Raw genomic sequence first — 22,761 nt, 5'->3', positions numbered from 1 at the left:
GTGGACTTTATTTGCGGTCAAGCTTTGACAGTATTCCAAAATTGTCAGACTGAGGCTCGAAAACCAATCCGAGGATAGAGCAATGTCATAACTGCTCAATCTCGTGACAGCCAGAGCTTGATGTCAGGGTTTACATTTCAGAAATATAACATAACGGCTAGTAAAGATCTTGCTCCGGTAAAAAAAAAACAGTAAAGTCGTTTCTTAGACGACCGTGGGACGTATTATCAAGAGTGGTCTTTATGGAGTCATTCATAGATGATCTTATTAATCATGCGGGTTGGATCCTATGGGAAAATGACCTTAATTAGCCGCCTATCTACTTTCTATTATGGAGAATATGAAAACAACGGCCCTAGAGCTGATATAAAGAAGCGAGTGACATGAAAAATTTAGAAAGATAACTGATCCGATGAAAGCACCTAACTTTACCGTAGGAAGGCTTCCTGATGGAGATGTGTGGTTCAAGACAACCGGAATACCTTACGAATTAGGTCTTTAGTAATTACATTGTCTTATGTGATGTTGTCGACAATGTATTAATTAACGTAAAACCTACTCTATATAGATAATGTTATCTATTATGAACAAAAAAATATTGGTACCCATAGTAGCATATGATCACTCTGATTTATAATAATATCGATATTTTTCTTATTTAGTGTTAAGACATAGAATTTACTATTTAAAGTGGAAATTTTGTGGAATGGTTTGTGATTTGCCGTGTCACCTATGTGCTCAAGATGCTTTCCATGACCTATTTTTGAACTATTTCTTTTTTACTCTGTCTTAGGAATTATTAATAGAGACCAATGCAAAATCTACATTAACAATGAACAATCCATGTAACATTCATGATTCATGTTCCATACAAAGATGCATATGATTTTTTTTTTTTTGATTTTTTTGGGCGAAACAAAGATGCATATGATTAAACCACCCAATTTAGAGCTTTTTTGTAAAGTACGTTTTACCTTAAACGACGCCGACTTCGAAATAGGGTGTCATAACGACGTCGTTTCGAATCTCGCTTTACTAAACCAAAAAGACCAAAATTGACTTCTAGTTCCAATTCTGGTACACTACAGCACTCTCGTTGTCACCGGAGGAAAGGCGGAAACACAGCTCAAACAACTCCAATCACAAACGCCGACTAGAAACAATCCTCCGGTGAGCTTCTTCTCCCTCCTCAAAATCCTCTCAGGTACGTTGTCTCTTCTTCTCTTTCGATTGTATCTTACTAGTGGTCTTTGTGCGAAATGTGTGCTTTTTTGAATACGCTATTTAGCTTCAGTGTTCTTCAATGGCAATATATAATCCTAAAGTTTGATTCTTGTCTCTCTGTAGTTAACTAAAGTTGTGTGCTTTTCTGTTTTTCTTCCATAAATCTCTCAGTGTCTGTAACTAACTACATTGTAAGGGTACGAAGTACTTGGGGATGTTTAAGAAGTCCGGCTATGTCATCAGTTCCCACATTCCATGGAATCAATGCTTCTTCTATAAGATGCCTACAAGATCCAGTTTAAAGCCTTCTTCATGTGTGAGTGCTCTTGGACTGTCTAGTGTTGTTCATTGCTATTCCTCAAGATCAAAGACTGCTAAATCAAAGACGTCAAGCAGCGCTGCTTCTTGTGTTTCAGATAAAGAGAAAGACGCCTTTTTCGTTGTTCGGAAGGGTGACATTGTTGGAATCTATAAGGATTTGACTGATTGTCAAGCTCAAGTTGGATCTTCGGTGAATTCATCTTACCTTTTCAATCTCTTGTGTATGTATATAAATACTTTTTCTTTAGGTGGGATTATAAGAGAAGTTGCTGTGGCAGGTACATGATCTTCCAGTTAGCGTTTATAAGGGATACTCGTTGCTCAAAGACACAGATGAGTATCTTTCTTCTGTTGGAATGAAGAAACCACTCTATTGTTTTAGAGCTTCAGACTTGAAAGAGGATATGTTTGGAGCTCTCGCTCCTTGTCTTTTCCAGGTGAATATTATATTGTGATCTGCATTTGCCTTGATTCGTGATGTTGGATTTTGAACCGAGTGGTTATATTAACTGTCTTAGATTGTAGTTTGAAGTTGAATGATTATGAGAAAAAGGATTAAGCTCATTGCATGTGTATTCATTTTTCACAGGATCAACTTCCTTCAGCTTCCATGTCACTTGATCCCTTGGAAAAGCTTGCGAAGCTGAAGTCATCTCGTGATACCTCAGATGTGAGTGTTTTGATATCTCTTATACTTCATAGTTTCAATGGACTGGATGCAGAATCTTTCTCTCAAGTTGATATGTTTCTGTTTCTTCTCATGTGGTAGGAAACTTGCATTATTGAGTTTGACGGTGCATCAAAAGGAAACCCTGGTCTCTCTGGCGCTGCAGCTGTACTGAAAACTGAGGACGGAAGCTTGGTATGAATCCTTTTGAAATCACGGTTGTTTAATTAGAGAATGCAGTTCTGTATCTTAATATCAGTTTTCTCAAGAACAGGTTTGTAAAATACGTCAAGGTTTAGGAATTGCCACAAACAATGCAGCAGAATATCATGGATTAATCCTAGGATTGAAGCATGCTATTGAGAAAGGTTACACGAAAGTTAAAGTGAATACTGACTCCAAGCTAGTCTGTATGCAGGTTTGTCCAGTGAATTTTATATATCTTTGTCCAATTACGTGGTTTAATTAATCATAGATGCTTCTCTCTCTCACCTTCTTTATGGTTTCTGAGAACAACAGATGAAAGGTCACTGGAATGTAAACCATGAGGTACTGTCGAAGCTCTACAAGGAAGCAAAACAACTTAGAAGCCAATGTGTTTCTTTTGAGATCAGTCATGTTCTACGGGTATGTTTCTATGTGCATTTTGATTTCTATAAGTCAATTATATCGCATAGTTCTCGTTTTGTGCTTGAGAGGAGTTTTTTTATATAATGTGAGTTCCAACCATTGTGGGTATTTTTTCTTTACAGAAGTTAAACTCTGATGCGGATGAACAGGCAAATATAGCTGCTCGTCTCTCTGGTAAGCAGTCCCTTTTCTCTGCATTTGACATTGTGAGATCAAATATTGCAGAAAGCTAACCAAGTCTACGATGCATTCTTTACAGAAGGAGAAGTTCAAGTGGCTTAAAGGATTATCTATGAACGAATATAGAGAGATTTGGGGTTTTCTTTTTTGTCCACGCTACATCCAAATCTGAACAGCCGTATCTAACTGTGAGTTGTGTCTCTAAAGAGGACGTTCAGAAGCGATTTCTCTTCATTGAAGAAGGTCTCGGGTTATACCATCAGGGGTTAACTAACCACTATGTAAATCTTTTGTTGGGGAATGTAGGAGCATGACCGTTTGGTGGTTTTTCTATTTTTAGTGGTTGTTTGCTTTTACATCAACGTAGAAATCTAATGGTTCCAACTTTTGCTTTTGTCTACTTGTTTTGATTTGGACCTCTACCAAATTCCCTTTGTTAGTATTATTTGCAAAGTTGGGGAGAATACATTATGAGCGTGTCAGATTAATCAATAGTGAATGATTTAGGAATTCTAAATTCCTAATTCACATAATTTTCATCTCTTCTTTCACTCATCCAACACTAAAAGCATAGATTAATCCAAGGAGTAACATATATTTATAATTAAATAGTTGATACAATTTACCTCACGTACTAATCACTATGTATCTTTGTATATACAGGTTTTGCAACAATCAATTGAAATTCAAGCTATAAGAAGAGTGACTATAATCAAAGAATCTTTATATACAATCCTCCAATGGTGAAACTATGCAATCGATGTCTTGTCTGTAACTCGTACAGAGGAAGAATCTGGTTTCGTCCGAACGGATGGGTTTCCTGTATCATCAAGAACTACAAAAGCCGTGTCACCGGGCTTGAAGCTCCCAGCAAGAAAGGCTTCGCTGAGTGGATCTTCCACAATCTCTGTGACGGTTCTACGTAGTGGCCGTGCACCGTACGCCGGATCATAGCCCTGTTTACATATGAGTTCCTTGACGGCTTCAGACACCTCTAAACCGACTCCAAGTGCCACGAGCCTCGACTTCAAGTCTTGTAGCATCAGGTTCAAGATCTCCATCATCTGCAGAATCAGAGTTTTAGTTTTTATATAAACCAACCACCCCTACTCATAAAGTCTCTGTTTTGAGTCGGCATAAAGCTACTGTTATTGTTTGGTTCAGTTTTTATACACACCCGGAGAAAATAACTAACCTGAGCCTTCTCAAGCTGTCTGAAAATGACGATTTCGTCTATCCGGTTCAACAACTCTGGACGGAAATAGTTCTTGAGTTCTTCGACTACCAAAGATTTCATTCCAGTATAAGATGCTGCCTCTTCATCGTCTTCGAGGATAAAACCTATTGAACCGTGTCTTCCCTTTGCAATGGCTGTTGATCCGACATTAGAGGTCATTATGATCAGTGCGTTCTTAAAAGATACTCTCCTTCCCTGTAAACAAAGATTCCAGAAACAGACCCAATATAAACTTCAATAACGTAGAAGACTGAGCAAACAAATCAATCATATGCACAAACGAGTTTTAACCCTCGTCAAGCAATAACAGCAAGTTAAAAGTGTACACATGACATACCTGTGAATCGGTTAGATGGCCATCTTCGAACAATTGGAGAAGAATATTGAAGATATCCGGATGAGCTTTCTCTATCTCATCGAACAAGACAACTGTGAAAGGACGTCTCCTGATAGCTTCAGTGAGCATTCCACCTTCTTCAAAACCAACATATCCGGGAGGTGAACCTATCAACTTGCTCACAGTATGACGCTCCATGTATTCACTCATGTCTAATCTCAGCATAGATTCCTCCTGCAATAACCAATGAAAAACCGGGGATGAAGAAATTCGTCCAATGACCATATCATGTGTCAACGTTACATTGTTAAGGAAGCTGTACCGATCCAAAATAATTTGCTGCCAGAGCTTTTGTAAGTTCCGTTTTTCCAACTCCAGTTGGTCCACAGAAAAGCATAGCGGCAATTGGACGGTCAGGATCTTTTAAGCCAACCCGGGACCTCTTCACAGCTCTAGATATGGCAGCTACAGCCTCATCTTGACCAACAACTCTGCCTCTAAGCTGCTCTTCTAAACCCATTAAAAGCATTCTTTCATCTGCAGTGATCTGCTGAACTGGAATTCCAGACCAAGCCGATGCAACGGCTGCAATATCATCAGGTCCCACAAGTATAGGCCTGAAAGCACAATGAAACTAATGTTATGGAGGTTCCTTCACAACGGCTGCAATATGAAGGTTTCCCCTCAAGACCTAAGTATGAAACTAATGTTATGGAAGTCGTACTCATCATCGCCTGCTACAGGTGGGAGCGAAGACTCCTCAGCTAGTTCACCAGACTCATCTGCCATGGCATCACCATCATCCTGCTTTTGCCTGCTTGATAGAACCTATTTACAGAAACAATTACTAACGCTGTTAATAGGTAAATTTGATCAACATCCAAGAAAGCTATAGGACGAATGTCTAGATTTCTTACCACTTCGTGCATGGCCTGAACTGTTCTGATCTCTTGCCAGTAATCATCAGGTGGCTTCGAAAGAATACAGATTGCATCCTCCTTTTTCTTCCTAAAAGCTTCAATACGAGCTCTGCTTCCTGCCTCGTCAATGAGATCAATAGCTTTATCTGGAAGGAATCTATCAGCGATATATCGTGATGAAAGATACACTGCAGCATCTATTGCGTCCATAGTATATTTGCAATTGTGATGGGCTTCATATTTTTCACGAAGACCCAACAAAATCTTCACCGCGTCTTCCTAAAATGTTGTTAAGATGAATATACTAGATAAGAAAACAGGTGTTGGTTGGTTAATACGATAGAAAAATCTGGCTTGAAAACAAACCTCGCTTGGCTCGTCAATCAACACTGGCTGGAATCTCCTCGCTAATGCTTTGTCCTTCTCAAACTGACTCCTAAATTCGTCAAGGGTTGTGGATGCAATGCACTGCAAATGGTTGATTGATGATTAGTAGAGCTAACTTTAGCACCATATATAGTATACCAAAAATTTGCATTCATTTTCATAATTGACATATGCTTGAGTAGGAACTTTGCTTATGTTCTATTTTCATTTGAACTACTTCATCAAACCAGAGGTGGAAACATTACTTTGTGCCAGTTTATGAGCAAAACCCAAGGTGGTAAGATTCATTCACAAGTAAGAGCAGCAGAACATCGATTCATTCAGCATGCGTACCTGAAGTTCACCCCTTCCAAGTGATGGTTTCAAGAGGTTAGCAATGTCAAGCCCAGAGCCCTTGTTTCCTCTCCCGACTGTGCCAGACCCAATAAGTGTGTGCACTTCATCAATGAAGAGAATGACCTTACCTATGGAAAAACAAAAAGAAAACAAGGTGTTAAGGAATGTTCCAGGTTAACTTTACAGTCTTTGATGTATTAAGGGTTTAGATCAATAACCTGATTTTTTATCCTCGCTTATCAAAGCAGTGACCCGAGCCTCTAGTTCTCCCCTTTCTTTTGCACCTGCCATCAACAGTCCTATATCCAGGGACATGATGCGTTTCGTCTACATATATAAACAAATAAAACTGGTCATGTACATGACTAACCAACTTAAGACTAAAAAAAAAAATTCCATTTGATTAGATGCAGGTGCGCACCAAAAGAAATCCAGGAGCATTAGCTTCTGCAATACTACTTGCTAATCCTTCAGCAATGGCAGTCTTCCCAACACCAGCTTCACCAAGAAGAATTGGGTTGTTTTTAGTTCTGCGGCAAAGTATCTGGATAACTCTTTGAACTTCTTTTTCCCGACCAATAACAGGATCAATAAGACCCTCACTAGCACGCGCTGTAAGATCCACACAAAACTGTTCCAGTACACTTTTCGCTGATAAACACAAATTTAGATAAAAGATTTATCAGTATCCTTCTTCTCAAACCCAAAAGAACAAACAAAGAGAGTCTCATATCTATAAAACCATTACCTTTAGTTTTACCACCAGCTCCAGAACCAGCAATTCGACCACTAGGGGAAGCATCGAAGCTCCCTTTAGATGAAGAAGATGATGGCTCTCTCCCATCTTTAGCTATCTCTCCTTTAAGTCTGGTGAGTGCTTCTGCTGTGAGCAAATTCATATTTGCTCCCAATCTTAAATATCACACAAACAAATTTTAAAATCAAAAGGCAATCACAACAAATCGTTCATCGATTTACAAACATTAGATGAGTTAATTATCTCTATACCTTTTGAGGACTCTTCCGGCGCTACCGTCATCAACGGTGAAGAGTCCGATAGCGATATGCTCCGGAGCGATATATTGACAATCCATATTCCTAGAGTACTCCACGGCAGCTTCGAAGACTCGTTTCGTACTAATAGAGAAAGGCATGTCCGTGGATTTGGAATACGAAGTGGAGGAGAAAACTTCCTCCTGTTTGGAATCGGGATTAGCTTCGTTCCAAATACTCCAAACAGCTTCACGAGCCTTGTCAATGGTGATTCCTGAACCAAGGAAACCTTGAGGATCACGATCCTCAGCGATCAGACCTAAGAGAAGGTGCTGAGTGTAAACCATGTCTTTCCCCAACGATTTAGCTTCCTTCTGAGAGAAGATGATAGCTCTGATCGCTCGTTCGGTGAACCGTTCGAAAACCGCCGAAATCGGGGTGAATTTCTTCCGTTTTCTACCGGGAAATCTTCTGAAGTTCGTCGGAGTGGTGGAGAAGCGGTGGATCGTGCGGTTGGAGAGGGAGATTCCGAGATACGAGGAAGCGAAAGAAGAAAGTGAAGAAGCGGCGATGGAGGTTACATGTGAAGAGGAAGAAGAAGAAGAAGAGGGGAGACGGCGTGAGTGAAGCGTTAGAGGTGAGGAAGTAGCTAAAACCTCCATGATCGTCTTCGTCGTCGGTGAGATTTTTTTTTTTTTTTTTTCCGATTGTGACAAAAATGATTATTAATTTAGAAAGGAAGTAAAGGGGAAGAAGCAAAAGTAAGGGATGGAGTAAGATGACACGTCACGGCACCGTTTTATTATTTTATTTTTTTGGTTATTCGGTTAGTCTTGTTGGGTTCGTGTTCGTATTATATATAATCGAAACTACTATGAGTTAAGGGACTGTTTGGCTTGTTATAGTTTAGTCACGTTTGCGTTTTCATAAGATTCTTTTCACTATTGTTTTGATTACTTGTTAGAGACGTAGGTCTACGTGTTTGATTTTTTTTCCTTTTTTTTTTTTTTTCTGGTGAAATTTTGAGAGCAAATTGAAGTTGGTAAAACGAATATAGTTATTTTGAGATTAAAAATGATTTTAAAAAATCAATTCTAGCAATATTGAAAAAGGGTTACTATTTTTTTATTCTTTAATTATAGTGTTAGCTCAGTTATATCTCTTGCTCCAAAACTAGTCTTTGTGTAATTATTTTTTTTCATTTGGTGTCAATGTCATGACCTTTTAACAAAAATAAATAGTTCTATATAAAAGAATTTGAATTTTGTTAAAGCAAAGTCATCGATAGTTGATTTTGATTGAACATTTATACTTTTCTTTAGTAGGTTCAGAATGGTTTTTGGATTGATTTGTGCTCATATTTAAAAAAAAAAAAAAAAAAATCATTAAGAAGGGAATCCAAATGATGATTGAAAATTATAACTCCATAAGAATCAACAAATGTTGAAAACGTAAAACGTGGAAAAATAAACCGGAGACCAAACAAGCAACACATTGGTGCTGAAAGGAGAAGAAGCTCAAGTTGCACACGGAAACAAAGAAACAACGTAACGGTCCCAAATACAGAAATAGAGAAAACGAAATTGGTTTGCCAAAAAAATAAAACTTAAGAGGAGAGAGCCTAACAGTGACAATTTAGTGTTCCTAATTGTCTCCCTCTTCTCCACTTTAACACCTCGTTGATAATTCTTTCCGATGTGAATAAAATTAGAAAGACATGCAAAAAAAAAATGGGAGTGTCAATTTATTGGTTACCCAAATCGTCCACTATGCATGTGAATAAGAATAACGTACGACGCGAGGAATACGTGTGTACTTTTCTATTATCTCGTTAGTCGTTAGACTCTCTTCTTTTGTTTTCTGTTGTTTTCTTTTGTTCATTAATTAGCCACGTATTAGACATAACAAAATTAATTAATGATTTGAAGAAAGTATGTACTAAAGTATTGGATATTATAAAAATCTTTGATATATAAAACTTAATATTTTTTCATGTATTTAAAATGGCATTATGTATATACTAAAGGAAAAAACCTACAATAATACTAATAAAGATGAAAATGAGAAGACGAATTCCTCAAAATACGATGCTTTAAGATTTTTTTCGAAAATACTACATTTTAATATATTTTTTTTTCAAAAATTTGATTTTTAAGAATGTATAATTTTTTTTTTAAAGTTTGGGTTGACAATTTTAAAATTAAAGTATAAAAGGTAGGGTTTGATGTTTAGGATTTAGGGATTTATTTTTAATATTAAAACTTAGTTCAATTGTGTGGTATTTTTGGAAAAAGTATATATATATATATATATATATATATTAGTGGTAGTTTTGAACAAAAAACTAAAGTGGTATTTTGGGAATATATATATATATATATATTAGTGGTATTTTTGAACATAAAATAAAATGGTATTTTTAGAATAAATGATTTCTCTGTGTTTTGTTTTGAGAAAGTTATTAGCTTTTACTTTGTTAATCTCTTATTTGTATTTGGAAACAGGTTAAATGATTGTTGAGATGCTTGGATGGTGATTCGAAGAAGGGAAAACCCTTTTTGGTTTTGGTTATTATTTTGCGGCAAAGCAACAGGTTTTAAAAAAGCATATCTCTTTTGAGTTTGATTGAGGCTTTGATGAAACTGTGAGTGATCGGTATATTGACTTTTCTTGTGTATGTTGCAATGGATTTAGACTGCAGGAAACGTTGGACCAATTTGCTAAAAAGTTGGAAACAGTTTACAAAGCTTCAGGAGATATCTTATTTATTGTTTGAATGGAGCATGCATCAGTTGGTAATGATCAATTAACAATAGTCCTATTTGGTCATATATATTGTTTGAATGATCTCTTATAGTGATTGGTTGATATAACTTCTCCCTTGTTTCGTCTACTGTTTCAGCTTATTGAGTGTCCATCCTGTTTTATGGATGTGGAGAGAGAAACAGAGCAATGATGTGTATGGATGGATGCTACATTTTTGGAGATGGAGGAAGGTAACTATTTATCCTCTTCTTTCTTCATTTATGTGGTGTTAGTGTAGGTATAAGTCGAGTCACTCATTGATGTTAAAGTTTTTGCTTGTTGGTTGTGATAATTACGTTTGGTTATTGATTGTTTTATGCTTTGTGTTAGTTGGTTGTGAAGATGTTAAATGTTTGGTTGGTGTTGTGTAGGTAAACACTTAATTTCAAAATTTAAACCAACTAGTTGTGAAAGTAAATTACATCTAAACCTTTATAAATTGAAAGACTTATAATACAACAAAACACAAAACCTTCTCCTTAAACATAACTCACATAACTCCTTCATCCTTTAACATACACCAAACAAATTTCTGATATGGATTCAGAAGACTACATGAATCCATACCGTCCCTCCTCTGGCTATTTAAATCTGTTACAAAGCCAGCTTGATACCCAAAACCTCAAATACAGTCCTTCACCTAGTCCATCTGAAGCTCCATCCTCTCAAGACAAGGCATGCATGGTTACCTTCTGATGATATCATGCTTGTCTCGGCTTGGCTCAACACGAGCAAGAATCCAGTTACATCAAATGAGCAAAGACAAGGTGCCTTTTGGGGAAAGATTGCAAAGTACTATGCATCCTGTCCCAATGATGTAGGACGGCCAAAGAGAGAAGCGAGTCATTGCAAGCAGAGGTGGGGGAGGATAAACGAATTGGTGTGCAAATTCGTTGGCTGTTACGATGCTGCCACGAGAGAGAATTCTAGTGGGCATAATGAAGATGATGTGATGAAGTTAGCACATCAGATATACTTCACTGATCATGGAGCACGGTTTAACTTGGAGCATGCATGGCGAGACTTAAGATACAATAAAAAATGGTGTGCCTCCACTTCTATTAAAGGTAATGGAGTGAAAAGGGGAAGAGTGAGTGATCCGGTTTCTGAACAGGATGCACACCATCCGATTGATGTGGATGAACCATTGCCCTGTCCTCCTGGTGTTAAAGCTGCCAAGGGAAAGTCCAAAAAAAGCACTAACACCCAACCGATTGATGTGGAGGAAGATGGAAAAGCTTACTTGGAGTTTCAGTTAGAGCGTGTCTCGAGGATGTATGAGATGAAGCAGAAGGACTTCGAGTTGAAAGAGAAGGAGTTTGCTATGAAGAAGGAGCATATCAAGCATGTGATGCTTGAAAATCTGATTGCTAAAAAGGATGAACTAACTGAATCAGAAAAAGCTCTTAAGGACAAGCTTATTGATGACATGATGTCATCAGATTGAATATTAAAGAATGAAGTGTTTTATTAATTATGTTTGTGTTTTATGTATTCGGATGTAAGCAATTAGGATGGTTCCTTGTGTCTTTTGTAATCGAGTTCTTATTGCTCTGTTTATTAATCGAATGGTGTGAACTATGTCTTTGTTTCAGTTAGAGCGTGTCTCTCGGTTGGTTGGTGTTTGTTATGGTTTGAGAATTGGAATGTTAAAGAATCGTTTTGTTATTCATTTGATAATTGGGATGTTGTCATTGTAATGCAGGTCGAACAAGGAAATTTAATCATACAACCGTGACACCAACAGAAAGAAATTTAATCATACAACCGTGACACCAACAAAAGGAATCAAGTATGAAGTCGGTCAAGAATTTTATATCATCCCCGTGACACCAACAGAAAGAATCAAGTATGAAGTCAGTCAAGAATTTTATATCATCCCCATGACAAGTGCTTTTGTATAATTATGTACTTTCACCACATGTTTTTACAAGTGCTTTTGTATTTTTGTACATCTACCACATGTTTTCTTATCATTTAAGACCACAAATTGTATCCAATATTTCCTATCCACATATTTATAGTTTTCCTATCCACAAAATTTCCTATATATTTCCACAACTAACACACAAAATATTCACACCAAACCAATGAAAACACAACTCCTTCTCTAAATTCTAAAAACCAAAGCACTTTTCCTTTATTTCCAAACTCTCTACAAATGGCTTCTTCTTCCCACAATGATGTTGATGACATAATTGATGAATGTTTTAATCAAACATGTGATCAAATCAGCAACCAAGTTTGTCAAAATCTTATGGCTCCACCGGTTCAACAACAACGACCACCTAAACCAAGAAAAAAGAGAGTTTACATTGAAAGAAATCGAGAAGTCGGTCACGAGCACTTGTGGAATGATTATTTCAGTGAGGATGCAACTTACCTACCCAACATGTTCCGACGCCGTTTTACAATGAACAAGCCATTATTCATTCGTATTGTGGATAAACTCGTAAATGAAGTTCCTTTCTTTCAACAAAGAAGAGATGCTACCGGAAGGTTGGGTTTGTCTACATTGCAAAAGTGTACAGCAGCAATTTGTATGATGGCATATGGTTCTGCAGCTGATGCGTTTGACGAATACCTCCGTCTTTCTGAAGTCATGACGCTATCATGCTTGGAGAATTTTACAGATTCAGTCATAACTTTATTTGGAGATGAGTACTTGAGAAGACCCACACCAGCAGATCTTCAACGACTACTCGACATTGGCGATTTTCGCGGATTTCCCGGCATGATAGGAAGCATCGATTGTATGCATTGGGAGTGGAAGAATTGTCCCACCGCATGGAAAGGTCAATACACCCGCAGATCTGGAAAGCCCACAATCGTTTTAGAGGCGGTGGCTTCGTATGATCTCTGGATTTGGCATGCTTTCTTTGGACCACCAGGTACATTAAACGATATCAATATTCTTGATCGATCTCCAGTCTTTGATGATATTTTGCATGGTCGAGCTCCTAAAGTTAAATACAATGTCAACGGACATGAGTATAAATTGGCTTACTATCTGACGGATGGTATTTATCCAAAATGGGCTACTTTTATCCAATATATTCCACTACCACAAACTCCAAAAGCCTCTTTATTTGCGAGACAACAAGAAGCAGTGCGTAAAGATGTAGAGCGTGTTTTTGGAGTTTTGCAGGCTCGATTTGCCATAGTCAAAAACCTGGCTCTTATTTGGGATAAGGTAAAAATTGGGAAAATAATGAGAGCGTGTATCATACTGCACAATATGATAGTAGAAGACGAAAGAGATGGGTACACTCTGTTTGATGAAACTGAATTCGCACAATTGCAGTCACATAGAGCTTCAGAAGTTGACTACACGCTTCCAACAACTAGACCTTCATGTGTCGAAACTATGCTCAAGATTCGAATGAATGTTCGTGATCGAGAAAAACATAAACGATTGCAAGATGATTTGGTTGAGAATATTTGGGCAAAATTTGGAGCAAATCAGTATTAAAATTAATCATTCTCTCTATTTATGAATTGCACTTTTATTGTAATATGTATTAATGTTTTTATTATATTTTGTATGTTTGAAAATTAAAAAAATACAATATTTTCTATTTGTAATATGATACCACTTATATTCTATTTACAATTTTTTAATTTAAAAAATAATATTTTCAATAATAAGAAACCCAAAATTAGAATCTACTATTGGATGATTAAATTTTTCCTAAGAGCTCAAGGATTTTTATATTCAAAACCATTCACAATTAATTCATTAAATACTCAAACAGTATTTAACAATCCCAAATTAATAGACCACCAATAATCTTGCCCTCATAACGTTTATGCTTTGGGTCCCATACACTCTTTTACCATGACATTTTTGCATATCTCATTAACGAAATGTTATTTGTGTGCTTTGGAACATTTTTATCGGTAGTCGCCAATGACATTTTTGTTTTATAACGTTTATGCTTTGAGTCCCATACACTCTTTTACTATAGACGAAATGTTATTGGTGTGTCCCATATACTCTTTTACCATGACATTTTTGCTTTATTTACGTAACATTTTATTTGTTTTTTTTATTTATTTACTTGGCAATGGAGGGTTCAGTCAATGAACCTGATACTATTTTATTTGTTTTTGGTATTAGTGTTACATGAATCCGATTCATGTAATTTCAAGTATTTTTAACTATGAAACCAATATCATAATACTCAAAAATATCTTAGGCATATAGATTGTTTAAGTTTTACTTCTGTTAGAGTAAATATTCTCCAAAAAAAAATTAGAGTTTAAATTGACCAATGCGCTTACAAAAGTATAACTGTATAAGTTTAATTTAATATGACAAAACAATAAAGTTGTAATTAGAAAACATTACAACAGCCTTAGTCATTGATAATTGATGTAATAATATTTCATTCATTATTTTAAACAAAAAATAATTAACATAGTATTCATCTATCTGAAACTAATACATCCAAATATAGTATATTTTGGCAATTTTATGCAAATCATGTAACACTAATACCAAAAACATAAAATAGTTAAATTGGATTACTATTAAATTGAATTTGTTGTTTTGAGCATAAAATTATATGTTTATCTTTAATTTATGGTTTAATTTGCTCAATTTTTCTTTTGATTTTTATGCTTGATTTATATGGACTAATAAAGTGAAAAATATCGTAATACTGATAATGATAAAATTTTGTACAATACTGAAAATGGAAGTTGTTGTTGAAGAAATAAATTAATTGTGGTGATACTATTGTGGATTAAATGGGAATGAAATCTTATCTATATATAGTGAACATTTTTTTAATTAAGTATTAACATGGTTGGAGACGTTTTAGAGTAAAATAAGAGTTTTTGGATCATTTTGCTTTGCATAATTGAAGATGCATGATCGCCTAAAATCTTCAGAAGTTTGGCCTCCAATGAAAAAATTGCTATTGTTATATCTTTCTTAAATTTTGACACAAAATAGAGGAATATATTTTCTTTCATTTCCAGGTGATTGGAAGAAAATCTAACGGTGTGATTAAAATTTAAAGCCAATGACGAGTCAAGCTGCCTTGCCAATGGAATACTTGGGATGAGTACTTACCAATCGGTCCTAAAGTCAAAACGCGATTTTGAAAACCAAAACAACCATAATGTATTCACTATATAATTCTTAGATTCGACTTTTTAGACTTAGGTAAACCAATCAGTTCAGCCTTACTTAACAGAATTAGTACCGATAATTAAAATAAAATAAAAAGAGCTCAAGGTTTTTAGCTATAATATGGAACTGAACCGAAGTACCAAAATTCGAATGAATGAAAGACTTAGATCAACCAGTTATATAATATAGCCGGTCATCAATTAGAAGCAGGCAAAATGGGATGAACTGCGATTGGTCCAAACCTTCGACCAGCTCCTTCTTGCATTCAGCTATAATATAGGTGTTCTCATGAAATTATTCATCTCTAAGACATGGTTGTATTAATGAAACACATGTTTGAACTTTTCGTTGCTAAAAATTCACAGCTATGGTTTTGAATGTATCGATACTATGTGTATGATCCATCCAGATTTAGTTATAAAAATGAGAATGGATCCTCCATGTTTCTTTGGGCTAGTCTTTTCTTTTAAAATGCAATTTGTTTTTTTTGTTTTTGAATTATTTTCAGATGGTCAAAACCAAATATAATAGTTACATAATTCTTTTAGACTTCCAACTTTATAATTTTCTTTTAAACAAGTTCCAAAAACATTCATTCGATATGGACTTGTTAAAAACCCGTGGACTATTGTTTTATTTCTTAACTCAACTTTGTTATATATAAATATACTTTGTTTTTATTAAATGTATTGCATTACGAATGCACGTTACACCCCAATCAATCATTTTGTTTTTTTTATTTTTGTAATGTTTTTCCATCACAGATGACAAATTTGGTGGGGCAACTCCGACCACGTCTCTCTTCTCTCAGTCCTCCTCCACTATGTATATAAATCCGCATTTTCTCATTCTCTTCTCAAATTACTTAACTTTTTCTCTGAGAAGCTTTCAACGAGTTTTCCCGGAAAATATTTCTCTCATTTTTCTCGGGAAAATGTTTCTGTCTACGTTAATACGTTTACAACATTTCCTCTAAATTAAAGAGAGAGAGAGATTTCCATAAATCTTCAGAGAACAAAATTCATCATTGTGTTCAGTTTCTTGTTTGATATTTTTTTTTTCTCAAGGTAGAAAGTGTTTAAAAGAATGCAGAGAGTGAGCTTTGAAGTATCAGGAGGAGGATATTACTCCGATGCAGAATCCGGAAACAGCGGTCCGATGAGCGGCGGTGGTCAACTACCACCGATCTATAAAAAACCAGCGACTAATACTAACTCAAGATTCGCGGCGGAGAACAGTCAGAGAACACGTACGGCACCATACGTGGACCTCACGGTAGATGTACAAGACGACAGAGTCTCTGTACACAGTTTGAAAATGGAAGGTGGATCTAGCGTTGAAGAGAGTCCCGAGCTCACGTTGCTTAAACGTAACCGTCTCGAGAAGAAAACGACGGTTGTGAAACGTTTAGCCTCTGTTTCTCACGAGCTTAAACGTTTGACGTCTGTCTCTGGTGGTGGCGGTGGTGGTGGTGGTAGAAAGCCACCTCGTCCGGCTAAGTTAGACCGGACTAAATCCGCCGCGGCTCAAGCGTTGAAAGGGCTTAAGTTTATTAGTAAGACCGATGGTGGCGCGGGTTGGTCTGCCGTGGAGAAGCGGTTTAATCAGATCACCGCGACTACCGGTGGACTACTTCTTCGTACAAAGTTCGGAGAATGCATAGGTAAAAGACTTAAGACTGATCCAAGCATTGAAAATTGTTATTAGCCTTTTTTGAGATTTGATTTTGAATGTTTGTTTTGATAATGTTGTAGGGATGACTTCGAAGGATTTTGCGTTGGAACTGTTTGATGCATTGGCGAGACGAAGGAATATAACAGGAGAAGTGATTGATGGTGATCAACTTAAGGAGTTTTGGGAACAGATTAATGATCAAAGCTTCGATTCTCGTCTTAAAACATTCTTTGACATGTACTGTTTCCGATTCTTTTGTTTCTTTTAGTTTCTGTTCTCTGGAATGTGAATCTGAAAGTGTTGACAATGCAGGGTGGATAAAGATGCTGATGGTAGACTTACTGAAGACGAAGTTAGAGAGGTATAATATAGAGTTACCTCTCCTCTGTTTTCACTGTTAACTCTGTTTCTTGTCTTGTTGGCTCTGCTTCAATCTTAACTCTATGTGTTCCACAGATTATAAGTCTTAGTGCTTCTGCGAATAATCTATCTACAATCCAGAAGAGAGCAGATGAATATGCAGCATTGATCATGGAAGAGCTAGATCCAGACAATATAGGATACATCATGGTAAGTGATAAGCTTGATTTGACTATATTATGATTTATGGGTGGAGTTTGAAGTAGTTTATGGTGAATCTTGAAACAGTTGGAGAGTCTTGAGACTCTGCTTTTGCAAGCGGCGACACAGTCTGTGATAACGAGTACTGGGGAGAGAAAGAATCTGAGTCATATGATGAGTCAGAGGCTTAAGCCTACGTTTAACCGCAACCCGTTGAAGCGATGGTACCGTGGTCTTAGATTCTTTGTGTTAGACAACTGGCAAAGATGTTGGGTTATTGCGTTATGGTTCACTGTTATGGCTATCCTCTTCATCTACAAATATATACAATACCAGCATAGCCATGTCTATCCAGTGATGGGGATTTGTGTTTGCGTAGCTAAAGGTGCGGCAGAAACAGTTAAGCTGAACATGGCTTTGATTCTCTTACCTGTTTGCAGAAACACCATCACATGGCTTAGGAATAAGACCAGGTTGGGTGTTGTTGTCCCATTTGATGACAACCTCAACTTCCACAAGGTAAACAAACATTCCTGAATTAAAACCTTTTCTGTTTTGAATTTCTTATAATAATAAAACCAATGCTTAAATCTTTTTAAGGTTATAGCGGTGGGAATTATAATTGGAGTAACGTTGCATGCTGGGGCACATTTGGGGTGTGACTTCCCACGGCTACTGGAAGCATCTCCAGATGCATATAGGCCTTTAAGAGAGTTTTTTGGGGATGAGCAACCAAAGAGCTACTGGCATTTTGTAAACTCTATTGAAGGTATAACAGGACTTGTGATGGTTCTGTTAATGGCAATTGCTTTCACACTAGCTACGCCTTGGTTCAGAAGAGGGAAGCTAAACTATCTTCCAGGACCATTAAAGAAACTAGCTAGCTTCAATGCCTTCTGGTACACTCATCATTTGTTCGTCATAGTCTACATTCTTCTTGTTGCTCATGGATACTACTTATATCTCACAAGAGACTGGCACAACAAAACGACCTGGATGTATTTGGTGGTACCAGTGGTTCTATATGCGTGTGAAAGGTTGATAAGAGCGTTCAGGTCGAGCATCAAGGCCGTGACTATTAGGAAAGTAGCAGTTTATCCAGGAAACGTATTGGCAATACACTTGTCAAGGCCTCAAAACTTCAAATACAAGAGTGGTCAATATATGTTTGTTAACTGTGCTGCTGTATCTCCATTTGAATGGTACTTACCAAACCAAACTTCATATTTCTTTGCAATGCTATCTTGTATATGTGTCTAATAAGTGTTTGATTCGATGCAGGCATCCATTTTCAATCACCGCTGCACCACAAGATGACTACCTAAGTGTTCACATTAGAGTTCTTGGGGATTGGACAAGGGCACTCAAAGGAGTCTTCTCTGAGGTTGTTATTACTATAAAGTCTCTAACTAACCAATCTTTTTGAATTTAAAGAGTTTGTTATGAATGGTTTGGTTTGTGTGTTGTTCTCAGGTGTGTAAGCCACCTCCAGCAGGAGTTAGTGGTCTACTCAGAGCCGACATGATGCACGGTGCAAACAATCCCGAGTAAGTAATAATCCCAACCACTATATCTTGAAAAATGTGATCCCATGCGTCGTTATCATAATCCTACACGTAAATGACTAAATCATGCTAGAGAGAGGTTAGGCTCTAGAAGGTTTTTTTGAGAGGATGAATCATGAATCGTGAATACGTGATATCCACTTAGGAAAAGCATTGTTGAAGTATTTGTGTTTAAAAGGGGTAACAAATTCAAACAATGTACCTAATTCATTAAAATAAGTGGTGGGAGACCTCAACTAGAATAAAAACCATGTACCTAACCAAAATATCACTATTTTATCTTTAGGTGATTGAGACGCATTATTTGGTTATATCATGCAAGCACGATGTGCTTTTTGCTTACCCATGTGGTTTTTGTGACCGTGTAAATCTTTGTGTTGCAATATCTTACTATTTCTCAACCTTTTCCTTAAAAACAAATTGTGCTAGGTCAACATTCTACATTTGTTTTATAAATATTTCGCATCACGTCAATTATATTGCCGATATGGTTTATTTTCTTTATGTCTTTATCAAGTTCCTTTTTAATTTTATCAAAGAAAAATATTAAAGATGATGCTGACTTTTTAAATGGTCTACGTAGTTTCCTATATTGGTTTTGGGGGCACATCACACATGTTTTCATGTAGATATGTACAGATCCAGGTGTACGAATATACTTGCATAAATACTCTTAGTTAGTTTTGGTTCTAAGTGTTCACATGCTCGTTTTAATATGCTTGGTTAGGCATGATTATTCTATTTAGTTTTGGTTTTGAGTGTCACATGCCAAAATAATTTGTTTGGATAAGCATATGATTACTGTTCTATTCATTTAAGAATTCCAGTTTGAAACTTTTCTTTTTGTTTTTAAGTGTTTTCTTTTGGTGCTACGAAATTTTCGTATATAGTTGGAGTGTACGAAAAAGAAAAGTCACAAGAGGAGATGAACATGGCATTAACTAGAAAGATCTAATATTGTGCCGTACGTAATTTAAAATTGTCAAATACATTATTTGATCCAACTAACGTCGAATATGATATATTGGATTTCTAAGATGTTGATGTGAAAGTCTGAAAGACAATTGTAAAACTTAAAACCAAAAAACTTATATTTAGAGTTTTTACATATTATTTGGCTAAGACCAGATTTTTTTATTTTATTTCTTTATATATAGAGAGAACTAATTAAACATTTTCTTTCCAACTAATTAGTCGTCGCTTTTTTATTTATTTATATTGGCCTATTGGGTGTGCTATCTACGTTAGTCTCTTGTTGAGCAATATATCATAGAATTGTGACATTTTCTAATAGCAATGACTTTGCATGCACAGCTTCCCGAAAGTCTTGATCGATGGTCCTTACGGTGCACCAGCACAAGACTACAAGAAGTATGAGGTGGTTCTACTGGTTGGTCTTGGGATTGGAGCCACCCCGATGATCAGTATCGTCAAAGACATTGTCAACAACATCAAAGCCAAGGAACAAGCCCAACTTAACCGAATGGAGAACGGAACAAGCGAACCACAACGTAACAAGAAAGAGAGTTTCAGGACGCGTAGAGCCTACTTCTACTGGGTTACGCGTGAGCAAGGCTCTTTTGATTGGTTCAAGAACATAATGAACGAAGTGGCGGAACGAGATACCAACCGTGTAATCGAGTTGCATAATTATTGTACAAGTGTCTATGAAGAAGGAGACGCTCGTTCCGCACTTATACATATGCTTCAATCACTAAACCATGCAAAGAACGGCGTCGACATTGTCTCTGGAACAAGAGTTATGTCCCATTTTGCTAAACCTAATTGGAGAAATGTTTACAAACGGATAGCCATGGATCATCCTAACACTAAAGTTGGTAAGTTCACATCTTCATAGAATCTTGATTTGGTAGGAGTATAATAAGTAGAGATGATACATATTATGCGACATGATAATTAAAAAAAAACAAATGTACAGGAGTGTTCTACTGTGGAGCACCAGCATTGACAAAGGAGCTAAGGCATTTAGCTTTAGATTTCACCCACAAGACAAGCACCAGATTCTCCTTCCACAAAGAGAATTTCTAAAGGAGACACAGAGTTTATAAAGGAGAGACAGAGTTAAAAGGCATATAAACAAGAAAGAAAAGAAAGAAGCATGAGTTATATATGTTTCTCGTCATTTCACTTCCCTTGCTATTTTAAAAGAATTAATATTTGTGTAGATATATATACTCTCTTGACTGTAGATTTCTATTTATGTTTTTAAGCTTTTTGATCGTATGTTTAAATTGTTTTGTTATCTTTGGAAAGTGTATTAACGTTAATTATATTGAAACAGTGATGCAAAAAGAAGCAAAGGTTTTAAAAGGGACGATATTTTATAGACTTATAGGAGTGTTGAGAGTTAAGTTCAAAGGCTCAAACTTTTGTTGTGTATTTGTCATCACTTAACCCTAGAACTTTTGTAAATCTTATTCACGTTTTTGTAAATTTAGAGTAACTCGAGAATTGAAAGAGATAGATCTTGCCAATGAAATAATGAGAAGTAAAAACAAAAAGTAGTTTTTTAAGCCTTAAACAGTGAAACTTTTTGAAGTTTAATAGTATATGTTTCTCCATGCAGTGTTAGTACTATGTGACACTAAAAGTGTAATTCTTTTAAAACATATCGTGTTCATAAACAAGGCCGTTTGGATTTATATTAATTAAATCCTTCAGTTGAACGTACGTAGTTGTTGTTCTCAAACCAAAACAAAATATATATGCAATTATGATCAGTAGTGATGTTTAAACGGGCAGGATGTCCGCGGGCCTAAACGGGTCAGTTTTAAAAATTTAAGTCTGTGACCCGTTTAATAACATTACAAAAAAAAACTTAACTGAATGCATTTTTTTGGATCCGCAAACGTAACGGATATGCCCAAAATTAAACGGGTAGCCCGTTTAATTCTCAAAAAGTAGTCGAAAGGAAGCAGTCTTTTTTTTCTTACATCTGTCTTTTTCTTCTTCATTTTTTTTTTATATCTCTAATAAACCCTAGATCCACAATTTTGAAGCCCCAGGATTCGGATTCTCATTTGATTCCTTCTCAAAATCTGATTAAGCGTTGATTAAGGTTTAAAGTAAATTCAAAATGTTCAATTTCGCTGTCTCTAGTCACTGATCATTGATCAGTCTCATAATGTATATATTGTGAGTTTTTAATATATTTTTGATGAAGAAATGTAATAATAATTTATATTAGAACTAGGTACTGACTGCGCTTTCTACCAAAAGAAAAAATTGGTATTGATCAGTGCTAATACACATGCTATGATAATTTTTAAAAATCAATTATAAATAATTGTAGGAGAAAGCAGAATATGAAATTTTTTGCTATACATTTTTAAACTTTTTTTGTAATTCACATATGTTACGTTTTTTTAAGATATGACTAGTGACTGCTACTATGCTCGGTCAACGTAATGCAAGAGCACACTTAAAAGTCAAAAATATTCTTCATTTTGCAATTCACATATTTTAAAGAGCACAAAAGTAAAATAAAGAAAAAAGCGTGAACGGCAGGATTCGAACCTGCGCGGGCAAAGCCCACATGATTTCTAGTCATGCCCGATAACCACTCCGGCACGTCCACTTCGATGCCACTAAATCATACGAAATTTATTTATTAGTTCAAATCAATTTACTACACTGTATCGTTTTCCAAGCTTTTCTCATTTATTTTGGTGTTTCCCAAAACTATTTCTTGAATACTATTCTCATTTTTCTTGATGATCTTTAATTCTTTATATAGAGTCGAAACCAAACCAGAACGAGAAGA

At 36.1% G+C, this 22,761-nt stretch overlaps 4 protein-coding genes and 1 non-coding gene across 7 annotated transcripts; 3 read left to right on the top strand and 2 right to left on the bottom strand.

Moving 5' to 3' along the window:
• On the top strand, nucleotides 1,087-3,416 carry LOC109127705. 3 transcript variants are annotated; one of them, XM_019233021.1, is made up of 9 exons: nucleotides 1,087-1,204; nucleotides 1,421-1,735; nucleotides 1,824-1,982; nucleotides 2,135-2,215; nucleotides 2,315-2,407; nucleotides 2,487-2,630; nucleotides 2,732-2,839; nucleotides 2,965-3,016; nucleotides 3,102-3,416. In XM_019233021.1, exons 2-9 carry the CDS (start codon nucleotides 1,439-1,441, stop codon nucleotides 3,122-3,124), a joined length of 957 nt encoding a protein of 318 aa, XP_019088566.1. In that variant the 5' UTR covers nucleotides 1,087-1,204; nucleotides 1,421-1,438; the 3' UTR covers nucleotides 3,125-3,416. The 3 variants fall into 3 exon arrangements, with proteins under 3 accessions (XP_019088566.1, XP_019088565.1, XP_019088567.1); XM_019233020.1 differs by having other exon boundaries at nucleotides 1,396-1,735; XM_019233022.1 differs by lacking the exon at nucleotides 1,087-1,204 and having other exon boundaries at nucleotides 1,449-1,540; nucleotides 1,641-1,735.
• LOC104725610 (chaperone protein ClpD, chloroplastic) lies at nucleotides 3,602-7,894 on the bottom strand. Its single transcript, XM_010444285.2, has 12 exons — nucleotides 7,248-7,894; nucleotides 6,988-7,151; nucleotides 6,661-6,890; nucleotides 6,458-6,566; nucleotides 6,237-6,367; nucleotides 5,883-5,984; nucleotides 5,514-5,795; nucleotides 5,321-5,424; nucleotides 4,919-5,213; nucleotides 4,597-4,830; nucleotides 4,218-4,454; nucleotides 3,602-4,086 (listed from the first exon to the last, which is right to left on the bottom strand). The coding sequence occupies exons 1-12, from the start codon at nucleotides 7,892-7,894 to the stop codon at nucleotides 3,772-3,774; spliced, it is 2,850 nt and encodes a 949-aa protein (XP_010442587.1). The 3' UTR covers nucleotides 3,602-3,771.
• On the top strand, nucleotides 10,741-11,484 carry LOC104728785 (glutathione S-transferase T3-like). The gene has a single exon (XM_010447719.1). The coding sequence runs from the start codon at nucleotides 10,741-10,743 to the stop codon at nucleotides 11,482-11,484; it is 744 nt and encodes a 247-aa protein (XP_010446021.1).
• Nucleotides 16,065-21,211, top strand: LOC104725609 (respiratory burst oxidase homolog protein C-like). Its single transcript, XM_010444284.1, has 10 exons — nucleotides 16,065-16,840; nucleotides 16,932-17,088; nucleotides 17,164-17,212; nucleotides 17,308-17,421; nucleotides 17,500-17,931; nucleotides 18,013-18,614; nucleotides 18,694-18,796; nucleotides 18,886-18,959; nucleotides 20,292-20,815; nucleotides 20,917-21,211. Exons 1-10 carry the CDS (start codon nucleotides 16,264-16,266, stop codon nucleotides 21,024-21,026), a joined length of 2,742 nt encoding a protein of 913 aa, XP_010442586.1. The 5' UTR covers nucleotides 16,065-16,263; the 3' UTR covers nucleotides 21,027-21,211.
• On the bottom strand, nucleotides 22,494-22,575 carry TRNAS-AGA. Its single transcript has one exon. It is a non-coding gene; the product is annotated as a tRNA-Ser (tRNA).

This window comes from Camelina sativa, chromosome 11 (genome assembly GCF_000633955.1).
Source record: "Camelina sativa cultivar DH55 chromosome 11, Cs, whole genome shotgun sequence".
Taxonomy (NCBI): domain Eukaryota; kingdom Viridiplantae; phylum Streptophyta; class Magnoliopsida; order Brassicales; family Brassicaceae; genus Camelina; species Camelina sativa.
This window is presented reverse-complemented; position numbering and strand designations above follow the sequence as displayed.

Excerpts from the sequence above, each read along its gene's own strand:
- LOC104728785 (XM_010447719.1), top strand. The coding sequence starts at position 10,741 with ATGCTTGTCTCGGCTTGGCTCAACACGAGCAAGAATCCAGTTACATCA.
- LOC109127705 (XM_019233021.1), top strand. The coding sequence starts at position 1,439 with ATGTTTAAGAAGTCCGGCTATGTCATCAGTTCCCACATTCCATGGAAT. Across the intron at positions 2,216-2,314 it reads CATCTCGTGATACCTCAGAT|GAAACTTGCATTATTGAGTT; the intron begins GTGAGTGTTTTG and ends CTCATGTGGTAG. Across the intron at positions 2,840-2,964 it reads AGATCAGTCATGTTCTACGG|AAGTTAAACTCTGATGCGGA; the intron begins GTATGTTTCTAT and ends TTTTCTTTACAG.
- LOC104725610 (XM_010444285.2), bottom strand. The coding sequence starts at position 7,894 with ATGGAGGTTTTAGCTACTTCCTCACCTCTAACGCTTCACTCACGCCGT. Across the intron at positions 6,368-6,457 it reads AAGCGAGGATAAAAAATCAG|GTAAGGTCATTCTCTTCATT; the intron begins GTTATTGATCTA and ends GTTTTTCCATAG. Across the intron at positions 4,831-4,918 it reads CAGCAAATTATTTTGGATCG|GAGGAATCTATGCTGAGATT; the intron begins GTACAGCTTCCT and ends TGGTTATTGCAG.
- LOC104725609 (XM_010444284.1), top strand. The coding sequence starts at position 16,264 with ATGCAGAGAGTGAGCTTTGAAGTATCAGGAGGAGGATATTACTCCGAT. Across the intron at positions 17,089-17,163 it reads CTTAAAACATTCTTTGACAT|GGTGGATAAAGATGCTGATG; the intron begins GTACTGTTTCCG and ends TTGACAATGCAG. Across the intron at positions 17,213-17,307 it reads CTGAAGACGAAGTTAGAGAG|ATTATAAGTCTTAGTGCTTC; the intron begins GTATAATATAGA and ends TGTGTTCCACAG.